General features: G+C 44.8%; 1 protein-coding gene across 4 annotated transcripts in view; it reads left to right on the plus strand.

The window, feature by feature from the left end:
• Nucleotides 1–3121: 3121 nt before the first annotated feature.
• The window catches only part of MET (MET proto-oncogene, receptor tyrosine kinase), a 91729-nt gene continuing 79445 nt past the window's right edge, over nucleotides 3122–15405 (plus strand). Inside the window, exons 1-2 of one of the 4 annotated variants that reach the window (XM_065860134.2) lie at nucleotides 3164–3284; nucleotides 8493–8592. In XM_065860134.2, the coding sequence (XP_065716206.2) occupies nucleotides 8551–8592 (42 nt within the window). In that variant the 5' untranslated portion in view covers nucleotides 3164–3284; nucleotides 8493–8550. Of the gene's footprint in view, nucleotides 3285–3309; nucleotides 3518–8492; nucleotides 8593–15405 lie in introns of those variants that run through there. The other 3 variants (XM_071803331.1, XM_065860144.2, XM_065860154.2) reach the window with 3 other exon arrangements.

A 15405-nucleotide genomic window follows, 5' to 3' on the forward strand; every position in this document is an offset into this window, starting at 1 on the left:
CAGGCTGCAGGAGGGTACCTGATACCCACCACTTCTAAGTTGAAGTCTAGAGATCTTTGTTTGCCGTGTTCTTAGGCATTAAATTAATTCCTTTCCAGTGCCTTGCTCCTTGTGAAATCATTTACTCATGAGTAAGCTCTGCTAAGGCAGAAGTCTCTGAAGTCTTACAATGACATTTGCATTTTATATCTGCTCCCAAAGGTGTGAATGACTGCAGCAGAGGACAAAGAGCAAATCCACTGATGGCACCATATAGCTGTGATGCCATATAGTATAGCGTGGTTCTACAGAAGAAATGCATAGCAGACACATTTTCGATTCTGCAGGCTTTTTTAAAAAGGTGGTTAGATCCACATTCATTGGGATATTTAAATATCTTCTGCTTATTGAAATGAAATAGGATTTGATACCTAGGTGAATCTGGTCTTTGGACTCCATTTTGCTGCCTGTAGTTACAATAAATAATTTCTTAAGCACTGTGACACAAGGCACCATCAAACCCATAGGACTGAACTGGGCCTCTTGGTGTGTTGAGGGAATTCTACTGCCAATGCATAGAAATATAGATTTTCCTGTGTTTTAATTCCTTATCTTTACATTTGAAAATTCAACTTAAACACAGCCTTGCAACTCATTTTTCTAACTGTATGTTTGTATCTTTAGACAAGTTATAGCGTTAGCTCATCAGCTCCCTATCTTGAAACACGTCAGGGCTGGGAAACATGTGCCAATACTCTCCCGGGCATGTTCCAGTTCCCTTGCTGAATAGATCACCCTGACAGACTCGACACTTTTGAATTGTTTTTTCCAGTGTTGTCAGCTTTCTAAAATGTGCCCCACTGTCATAATTATGCCAGATGCCTTAAAAGAGTGGAGAAGACCAGCTCCTTTTGGACAGGAGAGAGAAGCAAGGAAAAGTTGTTAAAAAGCAAAACAAAACAGGATGATAAATAAGAAGGTCATAGTTGTTTTTTTTTTCACCAGTTCCTGCACCTTAAAGGTGCTCCAGGCCTCTGAGAAGCTGTTCATGGTGTATCCACCCCATTGCAAGCAAAGTGAAGAGAGTATCTGAGGATTATCAAAGCCCCACTGCAATGTAGTTGTCTCGTACAGCTAACCTAAAATAACAGGTCATCAGCATGGTCAAAATGGAAAGGAAACATCTGTTTCTCCTTTTTATGTTAGTGACAATCCATTTGTTAGCTTTAGAATAGCACAGGCTGTCCCACTGATAACAGCCCAGGCTGTTCAGCCCAGGCAGGTGCACGGGGAACTGTGGAGCGGACTAAGAACAGATAACACATGGGCTATCCTTAAGAGGATGAACATCAGACTCAAATCTTTATCACTTATGTTCAAAATTAATGACGAAGATTCTTCCAAGTCTGGTGTAACTGTACAGATGCACACTGGTTAACTGATCACTATCTGAAGCCTAGTGAGTGGTACGATCTGAGTGTAACCATGCTTTTTCCTTCAGGGGCTGGCACTGTGTGTTGTTTCTTTTTCGAACTACTGCTGAGTATTAATTGAAGTAAGGGTCATTGAAGTAAATGGGCAGGTTTTCAGGGACTTCAGACAAACAAGATCAGATCAGTCAGAGCATCTGTATTGCTGGTTGGTTTCTAGCAATCTCATCTTTCAGGAACCAGGAAAAGGGGCTGGTTTTGTTTTATTTTCATGTGATATAATCTTTAGTGTGTTGCTAACATACATACATGAAATGAGGAGGCATAATATAACCTCACCTGTAGCCATCATATACTTTTCTTATTAAAACAGGCTGTCTTTTTTGCTATCTGTTGTCAGTAAAAGATACTGCAGAGTAAGAATTTCACAAGTTAAACACATAAAAGATTACACACTGCCTCCATCACACATTTGTTTTTGTGAAGAATTGGTTTATAGCTAGGTTAGACATCTTTATCACTAGTGCCAAAAAGCCTGTAGAAAAGAGGAGACAGATAAACAAATTGTGAAAGTGCTGCTGATGCAGATTAGTGGAAGGCTGGTTAACTGCGATTTAAAAGCATTTTGTTCTGATGTACAGCTTTGTCTATATACACATCACAGCGACATCCCAGGCCTTAACCAAATACATACAATACTTTATTTAATTTTCCTTTCAAAATGTTTTGATGTAAGCTCTGACATTTTTCCCATGGTTAATCATGAAACTGGGCAATGCTTCTTACAGTTCCTTGTACTTTACTCATGCAAAACACTCATTGGTTTAAATGGTATGATTAAGGGGAGCAGTGCTGGGGCCAAAAATGGAAGAATGCAAAGAGAATATAGATGTCTCCAACAACTTCTATTGGAATATGGAGCCTTTCACTTAAAATCTGGTTTAGATCAGTAGCTGCTGAAACTCATTACCACAAAAAAAAAGATGGGTCCTCTGTTGCATGCCCTGGTGTTGAGACTTGCAGCCTCTCAGCAGCAATGCAGGTGTACGCGGCACTGTTTGGTGCCTCAGTTTCTCAGCACCTCTGAAAGATACCATCTGCCTTGCAAACCTTGCAAGGGAGATGGCCCAGTGCTTGCCATTTTATATCCTGCAGGAAGCACGTATGGGCGTAGATAGCTATTTGATGGTCTGCATGAACTGAGGTCCTGTACTCTGAATTACACGTGAACAGACGTTCAGAGCGCAGCTGGCGCTTTGACACTGCGACAGGGACAATATGGGCTGAGTTTGTTTGCCACCACACATGCTGTGGGGCACGGGGACAAGCCTAGAGACGCCCAAGCCTTGCCCTCTCAGGTTAAGGCTTTAGCATCACTCAGGTGTCGACACCCGACGGTGCCCAGGGGCTAGGAGAGCAGAGCAGGGGCTGTGCCTGCATGCCACCGGTACCCGCTCGGCCTGAAAACGTCCGGATGCAGGATAAAGGCCACCAAGGGCGGCCGCGGCGGGTCCCCTCCTGGCTTTGCGCGCCTGAGGAGCCACAGCCACCTCTCCTGCTCCCGGACTGGGGGAGCCTGGCCGGGAGGAATGGGGGGGAAGGAGGGACGGAGGGAGGGTGAGAGGGAGGGAAGAAGGTGCTCCCTCCTTCCTTCCCCCCGCCGCGCACCCGGGCTCCTGCGATGTGGTGAGTCACAGGCAGGTCAGGACCGCGCCGGAGGGGCGGAGGGAGCCGAGGGGACCGGCTGATTTACCGCTGGGAGCCGCCACCAGCGCGGCGGAGGCGCCGGAGGGAAGGGCACTCAGAGCCGCCCCGCAGCCCAGGTGCCGGGCGGGAGGCTCCTGCCCGCTGGGGCGCGCAGCCCCCACCGCCCAGGTAGGGACGGCAGCGCGGGACCGGGGAGGCTGAGTCCGCGGTGGCAGAGGCGGCTACGGGGCGGCAGGGAGCGGGCAGAGCGGCGCGGGGTCTCGGAGGTGCGCCGAGCTGCGCCCCGCCCCGCCCGGGCTGGGCCGGGCTGTACCGGGTGCCTGGGCGAGGACCGCAGAGCCAGCCAACCGAGGTGCAGCGCTCTCCCCTCCGGCTGCGGTGCCAGCGCGCAACCCGCTCCGGTAAGGACCGGCAACCGCGGGGAGGACGGGGTGAGCCGGGAACGCGGGGAGAGGGATGAGCCAGGAGCGGGGGAAGGACAGGGAGCGGCCCGGGTGCTGCGCTGAGCCGCGCCGTGCCCTGCCCGGGAACTTCGCGGGAGCGCGGCGTCCGGGGCCGCTGCTGCCTTCCCCGGGGCTCGCAGCCTCCGCGCCGGGCGGGCACCGCGGGGGCAGGTGAGCCGCGGTGCGGGGCGCCGGCACCGGCCCGCCCCTACCCGGCCACGCTCCGCAGCGCGCTCGGACCACCGCGAAGTCGCTGCCGCGGGCAGGGTTCCCCGGGCCGGTCTCCGCCGCGGCTCCGCGGTAGGCGGCTTGCGGTGGCCGCGCCGGCTGAGCGCGCTGCTCCTCCCGCCCCTTCCTGCTCCGGGGGTGCGGCGGCAGCAGCGGCTGCAGGCGGAGGGTCTGTCGGCAGCCGCAACGGGGAAGTTCCAACTCGGAAACGGTGGCTCCGAGGTGCAGGTTTGTGGTGGCCGGTCCGGCCGCCTTCCGTGAGGCTGAAGACTGGGGGTGAGCCGGGAGCATTCCCCAAGTTGGGGATTTGCACTTTGTGGTTGTACAGCGTTCACAGGCTTCCTTGCACTCAGATTGCTGTTTGGAGGGGTTTTTTTTCCCACATTTTTAAAAGCAGAATTTGCTTTAAATCGTAAATAATTCACACCATATAATGGCATTCCAGCAGCATTTTCTTGTCAGCATTACATTAGCTGGTCTTCGGCTTTATAAATATTAAGTGGACTCCATAGAAATTGGAAGTTTTGCATATACATCTTAAAACAGGGATTTATAGTCGAGTAACAGTGCTGTTTAACAAACTGTGTGCTTGTAACCTGTAGGAGGTTATTGAAGCTGCAGTGCATGCTTTTAAAAGAACCTGTGCCATGTGTGGTAGTTCATTTGCTTTCATCCTACAGGTGCTTTTTGCATTGTCCACCAGCAAAAAGAGGATGATGTATTTTTTTTTTTTTCTTTTGAGATCTGAGAGGTTTGGATTCATAATGAGGCACGACAAAGTGTCTCACGTGTTTCTCTAAGAGCTGGTTAAATGTTTACAGATCATTCAGTGTGAGAGCAAAAAGCTAGCCTTTGGCAGGAGCTGCATGTTGAAAACTAAGTTAGAGAATGACTGTACCGCTTGTTCCTTGTGTGCTCTAATCCTTCTTCAGTACTGTATGATTCTTTTTCTATCTGTCTTCTATTATAAACTGAATCATTTGAAAAAAGGAATATTTTATAAAACATTCATCTCTCTACAGAAAAGAGAGTCAGCTTCTTTGACTTTTTGGTAGGGAAGGAATGAATTGTCTTTCTTTACTATCTTATAGGGCTTTTTCTTTTATTTATTTATTTTCTCCAAAGGATAACCCCAGCATAGCAGTTCTTTATTGGTAAACTAAATTGCACATGTGTTGGCTGGAGAGTGGTTCTTGGAGGTGTCGTTTGCTCAGGGGAGATGGCAGTGCAGCCTGTAGATGAATGAGAGCACACTGAGTCAGGGCAAGCCAGCCAGAAAGCCAAAACTCAGCAAAGGTTCGATGAACAGCTGATGAATGCAAAACTGAGCCGAAAATGTTGTCCTCCCGGGACTGCCTTTCCCATCCTGATCTTACTGCATTTATATTTTTCTGGTACCTTAGCTGATGACCTGTAACCTCCTCCTGCTGGTCCAACGCAACTGAAGGGGCCAACCCACCTACTCTCATTTTTCTATGATCTGCAAGCGACTGCTCTGTATTTTTCAACTCAAAGGAGAAATTCAAAGCCTGCTGCCTCCCAAATCTGGCTTGCAGGACTCCAGACGGTAACTGGCACAGCTGGCTGCAGTGCAAGAGCGACAGCCTTGACTTCACAGCCGCAAAGGGAACCTGATGCTGGCAACATGCTGCTCTAGGGTAGCCAGAGAGCCTGAGCTGCAGCAGCAGGAGTCCCAGACCTCTGGACAATCTGCTTTGTACCACGACTGCTTTGTGGTGGTGACGTGTCTAGATTTTATTCACTTCAGGCAGAAAGCAAAGAGAGGTTCTGCATCTCTATGTGTGTTTGTGGATTATCTAGTGTAAGAGAAATCCTGCTTGGGCTCTCTCAGCACTACAGAAACATCATTTCTTGAGTGAGAAGGCGACAGAGTAGCTGAATGGTCTTCCCTGAAACTACTGAAACACAAAACCCAGAACGGAGTTTCTGGATCTATTTGATGCAAAAGAGGAGGAGCGGTCTGCAGTGTGATACTTGAAACAAACCTTCCTAAGATTTTTGGATTGCAACCACACCTTGATGGCTGGTTCCTGTGAAACCCTTGTGTCCAGACTTCCCACCCCCACCTCCCCATCGCTGCCTCGCTGGCTGCCCTTCAAGCCAGTGGCACAATTTCATGTTTCATTAGTCTGTTACCCTCAGCTGAGCCATCATCCTGTGCATCTTGTCCGCCACGGCCACAGCCTGTGATTTTTGCCTCCCACACAAAGTTTGTGGCCGGTAATTAAACCCATGGTCATGCCACAGCAGCTGCCGCATGGTCCCAAGCAGCACGTCATCACTGAGGAGGCAGGACCACAGCTCCACGGAGGACTTCAGGGATGGCACCACCTTGCCTGTCCCTCCCTGCGTGGACATACCAGGGAGGTTTCTGTTGTTCCCCCCTTGTGAAAAGGTCGTGTTTTTCTTGGCAATGGCTTTAACGAATCTATATCTCATACATAGCGACTGGTGTGAGCACGTTAGCAGAAGCCATTTTTAAATCAGTTTCCGTACCCAGGGGAAATGTAGTATAGACAGGGCCTTCAGGAAACTAATAATTAGGTGACCTTTTTCCCCCCAGAATATCAGGTCTGTTTTATGTAGAGCTGTTTGAAGTCACACAAATTCTCATTACTCTCCAAATCTCTAACCTTGCCTTGTTTAAGATACCTTTTAGGAAATCAAATCAGTGTTTCAATCTAATTTCCAAAGGCATTCAAACACATGGTATGTGTGCTAACTTGTTTCCTCTAGTATTAAAAAATCTAGCAAATTGCCAAGCTATTTGCCTGCAGGAAAACTATGATGTTGTACAAGAAGATAAAGTATTGTTTTCTTACAGTTTTAAACATTAGAAAAATAGAGGTAAAGTTATCAGACTGAATTGGTCTAGGATATAACTTCTTTGAAGGAAGCAGTTACCAAGTAGATTGCCTTTTTCTTTTTTTTTTTTTTTTTTTAAAATCTGTTCTGAGACTTTTGAGTCACACTGTGATCTTTTTCAGTCACTTGTTGTGGCTGGATGGTGACTGAGTCCCCTTGGCTCAGATGGACCTTCCTTGAATTAGTTGTGATTGAGTACTCCAAGTATCAGAGTGGAAAACTGAAGTGGAGATAAAGAATGTGAGTGGTTTATAACCCTCAAATTTTAAGGGTATTATAACCCTCATATTTTAAGGAGAGGCGGTGTGCATAAGCCAGGCACAGGGTGCACATGGTGCAAACAAGTAGGCAGTAGATGCCCAGAAACCTCTTTCTTCCACCTCTCTCCCCAGCACACCAGCCTCCAGGGAAGCAGATGCCTCGGAGCATTTCATTTTTCAAGTAGGTGTCAATAGCAGAAGAGTTTCTGTAATGCTGAGGAGTTTAATAACTCAAAATACTTAAAGCTTTTTCTTTGTGCATCCTGAAGCTCCATGATAGGCTCTTCTGCTTATCCCAAGAAATGAACCTGCAATTGTCCTTTTGTGTGGAAGGCAGTGAAAGGGATCTCATTTGAATTCATGATAAATTTGGTTGCAAGTGCATGCAAAAGGAAAATTGCCGAATGCTTTCAGAAGATTTTCATTTTGCTCAAGTGTTCACACCATGGCCATCGCCATGGTATTTGATAGCTATCCATTTTGTTGTGTGTCTTACAGCTTTAACCTCTCTTTGAGGGGTCACATTGGCATATCTTTTTTTCCTGTAGTCACACAGAAATTACAATTTCTGGGTAAGTTGCTTTCCTTTACCATAGCTCTTTCATTTTGACGTTTATCCAACTAAGCAGTATCAGAATCTTTTTGACATGTATGGGTACCATTTCTGCAAAGGATCAGTGACCTAGCTTGATAAATTTAAAAAATCAGCAATATAACTAAATATGTGACATTTATTGAAATTCATTCTTTGCCATGGAGCTACTTTCTTTCAAAAATATTGAGAATAGTAAGGGATTGCATCTGCAATTTGATTAAATCTACAGTTGTTACCATTTACCTTCTGAAAATTGATTCCCTCCCCTCCCTGTCCCCCAGCTTGACATGCTTATTGATTAAAAACTCTGTGCTGCCCTAAGCCAGCATGTATTTGTTAGTGTTTGTGTGCTTCCCATGCAAGTTTGGACAGGCTTCGACTGTGGAAGCTGACTCTATTCCTAAGCTATTGGAAATGGTAAGGTTCCTTAGCAATTGTTTTAAGCTATATGATGACACATCTTTGAACCCCATTGTACGAAGGAAAAATACCTTCTGACTGGAGAGAGGTTTCCTGTTTATGTGTGTGTTTGCTGGAATTAAGCTTTTCCCCGTGCGTTGGCCGAGTAGTTTTTTTGTAATCCAAAATGGCAACATGGCAAGTCACCTCCAGAGTTTTTTTGGACAGGATACAGGTCTTATATTTTCAAAATAGCATGGCTCTGGAGTTGATGATGAAGCATAGGGGCCTCTCAGTTATACTTCTACAAGCAGACTCAGTTAATTGAGGTGGCACAGTTATAAAGACAGCTAGTTTTAGGCAATAAGTAATTAACTTTTATTGACAAGTTTATACAATGTAAGTTCACTTCCCACACAGGAAGTTTTTGGCTTTAGGCAGATGTTCTTTCAGCATAAGGATATGAAATTTGCCAAATGCATAATTTATTTTCTAAAATGGCTAGAGTCATAGCTTTGGTCGTGACTGAAGAGAGTCCTGTAAACTGTTCTGATTCTCTTTATAGAGTGAAGATTAGCCCAACGGGTGGCCTCCAGGCAGGAGCCCAGCTGCAGGAGGATTGCATGCAGTACCTGGATGGGTTTCAGCTGTGTAGACATGGGCAGGTAACCAGAAAATAGAGAACGTGTGACCGTCCTACCTCTTGCTGTCTGGGGTGCCTAATTTGTGACCTTGTAGCCTGCCTCTGCACCCTACATGCCGTAGCTGAACCCCCTTCAGAGGGGAGAGATGCTGTCAGGAGACTCAAAACAGGCATTTTGCCTACAATGATAACAAGGCTGGACCACCCTGAATTGAGGCAGTAAAGTTATAGTTATTTATTAAATACAGTGTTAAGGTTTCTGGTTTGCTTCAAATGATGCTCATTTTAAACAACTGTCTGGGAACGGGAGTAACCTGGACTAATGGACTGATTACGCCGAGCATTTGTTAGGGCTGAGAGCCACATGGCCCCAGTGTTGGATGCCCATGTCCCAGCCATGCTAGCTGCTGCCCCTGTCCACATCTGGCACAACACTGCCCTCAGCTGAGTGCCAGTCCGTCGCCCACCACATCAGCTCAGACCTGCAACATATGTGCGTCTTAAAAAACTTGTTTTCCATACTTCCTTTGGTGGTTGTGCTACTTGCCTGGTAGGAACCACGAGCAAGACCATGGCCTCATGGTTGTCCCTGGGAGTTCTGCTGTTGACTCTTCATGGACACTGGGTTTAGCTCTGCCTTTGTGTGTGTTTGCACAGTATTTTCAAAATGGATTTCCTCTCCTTCTATAGAAGATTGAGGTATCTTTTTCCACATTACATTTTTCTCATTAATATTTGTAGAAATTCATAATTCCTGCAGGAACTATTAACTTTTGTCTAAATTTTGTGGAAACAGAAATCCTATCCGAGTATGTCTAACGAACAGATGAAAACAATTACCAGCTGCAGTTAGAATTCCAAACTTATTTATTTTCCCCTTATTTTAGGAGATATTATTTCTTTTGTTTCTTTGTTTATTTTTTTAGTTTGTTTGAGCTGGATGCTGAACCTCACCTTTCATTTCGTTGGGGTTTTTTTGCATTAAAAATGTTCTAGCTAGCTTGGTTTCAAGCTTGCTACTGTTCTGTTGTGCCATGTGAATGCCTAGAGACATACGTGGGATTTTTATTGTTTTGTCTTCAGCTTTATCATGAATAAGAATGTTTTTTTTTTGATTGGTTGACCCAAACTAAATCAAAATTTCAGGACCATTAGAGATACTTATTAAGACACCGGGGTTTGCGTCTTGCTTCTCCCCTCATGAGCCCCACGCGCCTGCACCTCATGGATTCTATGAGGATAAAGGTAGCATGTTTCCAAGTAACCCCAGTCTTTAAGAAAATTCTCAGATCTGTGGGTTGTCCCAAATGCATGGCTAGAAAATAACTTCCTTTGCTCTGTAAAACTGAAATAACTTCCCAAGCTTCATCTGTCTTCAGATATATGCTGAGGTAACTAAGGCTTGGATTTCTCTCGGTGTTTAAGGTCGTCGTACAACCAAAATTGTATTATAATTTCTATAACAGAAATTGTATATCCTGTTATCTGTTATTATAAATACTTCTATCTGTTATGGATATCATTATATAATTTTTCATGTGTCTTCATGACATGTATCTTCTCATCCAAAAATACCAAATTCTATTGGTTAGATCTGAGAAAGTAGGATAAAGCAGAGAGAGGCAGCTTTACTGAAGACAATGAAAGGTGTTGGTAGTTGAATTCCTGTCAGAAGTTGATTAATTCCTCTTTCCTAATGTCATTGAAAATGTTAAATGAATTACTGGATTTGTATTCAGTTTTCCTGTCTACTTCCAGAAAGTGGTTACTAATTTTAAATGTTATATATTACTGTCTTGCAGAACCTTTGCTTAAACTCTTTAGGTTAGTTGCTTTTGCTCTTTTGATTAGAGGCCAATATTTTTCCTGGGGGAAAATGTTTCTTGTTAATACTCAGTATCCAGTATCACTCTTGCAAATGCCCAAAGCCGCATTAAAAAAAAAAAAAAAAAAGAGCAATATTAGTACTACTTTAAAAACTGGGTAGAATGCAAACGGTATGGGACTCCAGTGGAGCAGTGAGCCAGTGTGAAGCTCCCTATGTGATTAAGCGCTTCTGCATCAGAGAATAGAATCCAGTGTTTTGCTGCATCCTTTTGCCTTATCAGAGGATTAAAAGTTCTCCTTGTCTGAGGATGTCCTCTCCTGTGACATTCTCCAGACAGATCTTGCCAGGTCTCCAGCTTGGCTCATCAGTCAGATTTCTACAATGGGAAAATCCCATTGAATCTGCTCAACGTGAGAACCTTACTATAAGTTTTTTAGCTATCCTACAAAATTTAATATCATTTCTGTTCATGCTTCAGAGATGCAAGATGTTAAAACCCCATTTCATTTTATCTTCCATTAAATCCTGTAGAATTAAATTACTTTTATTTATATCAAATTCCATTGGATTTTTGTCCTTATTATCCTGATCTTATGTATACAAAAGAGATGGATTGCAAGGCATGTCCATTTATTAGAAGGAGATTATTCCTTCCCTCTCACAGCTATATTCAAAAAACATGACCAAAACAGTTTTCTATATTTTCCTAACTATGGCAAGCTGCATGAGAGGATTAGGTCTAAAGGCAGAGTGTGCTAACAGAAGCTGGGAGAGGAGAGCCAGCCAGGAGGTAGGTAAAGTCAGCACAGGTGCACAAAATCACAGAAGTCATTAATGACCTTCTAATTGCAGAACTGAATCCTGTGTTTTTCATGCAGGGCTAAAAAGGGACAACACCGTGCATGGTCATTATCAGTCAGTAGGACTGTTTGCCAGTTCGCTGAAGTTTTCTTTCCTTCTGAAAACACATTTACAAAAACAAGTATGTGTTTGTTCTTCTTCAGATGTAAGCTGCCATGATAAAATCAGCTTGGGGAGAGCTCAGAGACATCTTTGCTGCTTCCTGAAAATTGCTGCATGTTGGTTTTTTTGTTTGTTTTCAAATTGAGAGGTTTTCATCTAACATGCTTTGAAATAACTCCTTTTATGCAAATAACACCACACTTCTCTTGTAAACTAAACACAAGCTGGGCCAACCTCAACCTGCAGATAAACTTGTGTAGCTTCCAAAGTTTCCCTGACTGCGGTGGGAGGGCTTCCTGCTTATCTGAGGAGAGTAAGCACCCAAAATCCCCCCAGGGCACAAAAATAAGGTAGCAACCAGAGAATTGTTTTCACAGAGAAGAAAACTTTTCAGGAAGCAGCAAGGAGCAATAAGAGGTGGCTAAAGGATAAGAAAGTACCCCTTTCCTTTCTGGAAAACACAAATCTGAAGGTGAGCTATTTACTGAGGCCTCCTTTGCAAGCTATTAATATGGGTAAAAGCCCACCAGTTGAATATGTGACTGGGCGTGGTTTATAGGGATTTCAAAGACATATGAAAAGATAATGCCCATGTCCATTAGCTAGTTGCTTGGAAATGCAATGCAAGTTAATTCAGTCTTTCTTCAAAGAGTGGTGATTATGTTCATTAACAATATATAAGATTTTTAAAGATTTACTCTTCTGCACCTATCATCACTGTTAAGCTATGCCTTCTATATCTCAGTATTTGCCCTGTATCATCTATTGCTCATTTTAAATGAGGCAATATTGAGATTCTGTCATGTCAACAGATCTTCTGCCTTGCCAGCTGTTTTAAGCACCCTGTTCTCTAGTCCTTAGTCAGCTCAACAGGAATCAATGAGAATAATGTTTACATAAAGACTGTGGAGTCAAGTCCTGGAAAAGGTAGCAGCTGCACAGTAATGTAATTTATCCTGGCAAACCTTAGGTCCGAAACCAGGGTTTCATGTGAAAGTCCAGGTTCCTAAGAGTTTAGATCTGCCCAATCGTCACCCCCAACAGCTATATCTTGCTCAAATTCAAATTGCTTGAGCAATCATTAATCACATGAGCAGTCCATTTTTTTTAATCTGGACATGATACACATGGTGCTAATAAGCAATACAATATAATTTGAATATTTTAAGTAGGAGCAGGGATGTAATAGAAAATGTTCTTGTTAAAAGACAGTGACCTTTCTTCAGTGCCTGAAGTACTGAATTCAGTGGTATCAACTACTTAACAAAACCTCATGCTCAGGAGTAATTGTTGTAATATAGTCCTAAATTAAAAACATACATTAACTGACATTTCCAATTTTACCACTGCCATTTTATTTTCCTTTTGGATAAGCAGACGAAGCTTAAACTTATGGGTAAGATCCAGAGAGGCTACTTTGGCATCTAAAATGGGGTTTAGAGTGAGTTCAGGGCATAAATCCAAGAAAAGGGATCCAGAAAGCTAACACTTGCTGGCCACAAAGCTCTCAGGTGCTTAGATTAACTGGTGCCTGTGCTTTTCCCTGGATCTCACCTGAGCTTCAGCTCTGTGGGAGAAAAAAAATCATGTGGAGCAGTAACAGGCCCTTGATCCTGGCTGGGTTACAGCTCCTGGCGAAGCTCATGTGCAGTCCCCAGCCAAGATGGAGCCGGGCACTGCAGATGGGTCCTGATGCTGACAGGAGGCCTCCAGTCCCACGCTAAGTGTCAGGCAGGGCCTGTTGTGATAGGACAAGGGGTACTGGTTTTAAACTAAAAAAGGGGAGATTCAGGCTAGACATGGGAAAGAAATCTTTTACAGCGAGGGTGGTGAAACACTGGTACAGGTTGCCCAGAGAGGTGGTAGATGCCCCATCCCTGGAGACATTCAAGGCCAGGCTGGATGGGGCTCTCAGCAACCTGATCTGGTCAAAGATGTCCCTGCTCATTGCAGCGGGCTTGGACTGGATGACCTTTGAAAATCCCTCCCAACCCAGACTATCCTGTAATTCTATAAATCCCTGCTCTTCCTCCTTGCCCACTCGGCTCCAGAGCTAAGGACCACATTGCTTAGGAGGATTCACATCCACACCTTCCAGAGAAGAGAAAGAGAGCGAGGAATGGCTGTTGGAGCAGGATGCTGGATGACTCAAGGCAAAAGGGCAGGAAGGTGCCTGCACCCAGGGGAGGGCTGGTGGCAGAGAGGGGCAGAGCCAAGCCTGAGTCCCTTATTTAGACTTTTGGCCATCCTATTCATGCAGGGATGAAGGTCACAGTTTTTAATCAGCCTCTTTATGTCAGGCACTGTCCTGCAGCTCAGCTTAGCTGTGCTGTGCCTGTTGTAAACACCAGCACTAAGCCCTTTGTATTTTGGAGGTGTTTTGTAAGAATGAGCTAATTTATCCTTATGTCACCCCTATGAGAAAGGTAAATACTCTCTGAAGTTTGGAAACAGCCTCTTTGCTTATCTCACAAACTCCTTGAATCTGGCTCCAGATTTCCAAAGCAGACACTCTGGGGTCTGAAAAAGTCCAAAACCTGGTACTATGTCCTGTATAAACCAGTACCCTTGAGAGCAGTGGCTGCACATTTAAGCCTCCCAGGTCTCCCCAAAATGAGAGGAGGGGACAGGATGGAAGAAAGTAAATGAGACAGCTGAACAATCTGTTCAGAAAAAGACAAACAAAAAACGCCTGTTAGCATGAAAAAACTCAGACCACTCAACCATCCCTAAACACCTTCTTCAAACTATTGAGCTTTCAGCGTCTCCTGAAGGTCAGCACAATATTTTAGAATAAAAGCTGTGGCTGACAGACCCTCGCTGAGGGAGATGTGCCAAAAAACAGGAGCTGAGGCTGCTCCAGATCAGCCACTCTACTGATTGCAGCTGTGACACTGTCGCCTCTGGTGAGAGCCGGGATGTCAGATAGGCTGGTCCCAGGCCATTTCGGGATTTATGAACACCAATACTGTAAAGTCCTTGGAAGCAGATCATGAATCACAGGTTCACAGCAAGGCAGCAGTCATGCCAATGAGCCATCATTAACTCAGTTTCTAAACTGAGTGAAAGTAGGGCATCAGTTAAAGTGCATTGCAATAACATAAACCTGCAGTGACAAAAGCGAGGTCAGCATTAAAAAGAAAAGGTCATAACCTCCTAACCAAACACAGATGGGAAATGAGCACTATCCTTGACATTGCTCCTGTTTGATTATCAAAAAGCTGCTATGAAGCTAAGTAGACCATCAGGTTATTAACTTTGGTACCAGATAAAGGATGTGTTCTGCTAAGCTAACACATAAATATAGACTTCATTACTTTCACTAGGTGGTTTATAAACACAGCCAATACAGTTTTCTCTGTAGCCATTCTGTGGGTCTGCACCACATTTTTTCATGGGGCAAAGACCGCTGAGTTAGTTTTGCATAGGTGCAGTTTTTGTTTGGCAGGGCTAGTTGTCTCAGATACAACATTACATGATCATGGGCAGTCTACTTTCCAGCACTAAACATAATACATGTGGACAAATCACGGTATTGGTCCAATGGCCTGTGCCAGGACAGGCTGGTTCAGCAGCCTCACAAAGCTGCTAGATGCAAGGAGTGGGCTTGGAGGCAACGTAAAGGCGTCTGTGCAGTGCCGACACAGGTCCACAAGCAGAGCTTTTCTCTTGTTTCTCCTTTCCCTGGATAAGGCAGTCCCCAGCAGCCCCATTCCAGCCCTTCAGCAAGTTCTCTCAATGAGGCCCAGCTCACTCTTACAGATGTGCTGATCTTGCTGGGACCCTGCATGAAGTTTGACCGTGACATCTCAGCTTGACAAGCTATGTATCAAGGAAGATGTCAGCAACCTATTGGAAATCCTTGACCTTAGTTTTTGTCGCTAATTTGCCTTGTGGCTGTCAGATAGACGTTGACTGAGAAGGGTGAAGTCATGGCACCCAGTGGCATGCTTTATGTGTGCCCGCCGAGCAGAAAAGCCGCTGCCTGACACCATCCTGCCAGTTCTTTCAGAGAAAATAATAGAGCCAGCACTGTTGCTTTTG

Source organism: Patagioenas fasciata, chromosome 1, assembly GCF_037038585.1.
Source record: "Patagioenas fasciata isolate bPatFas1 chromosome 1, bPatFas1.hap1, whole genome shotgun sequence".
NCBI classification, from domain to species: Eukaryota; Metazoa; Chordata; class Aves; order Columbiformes; family Columbidae; genus Patagioenas; species Patagioenas fasciata.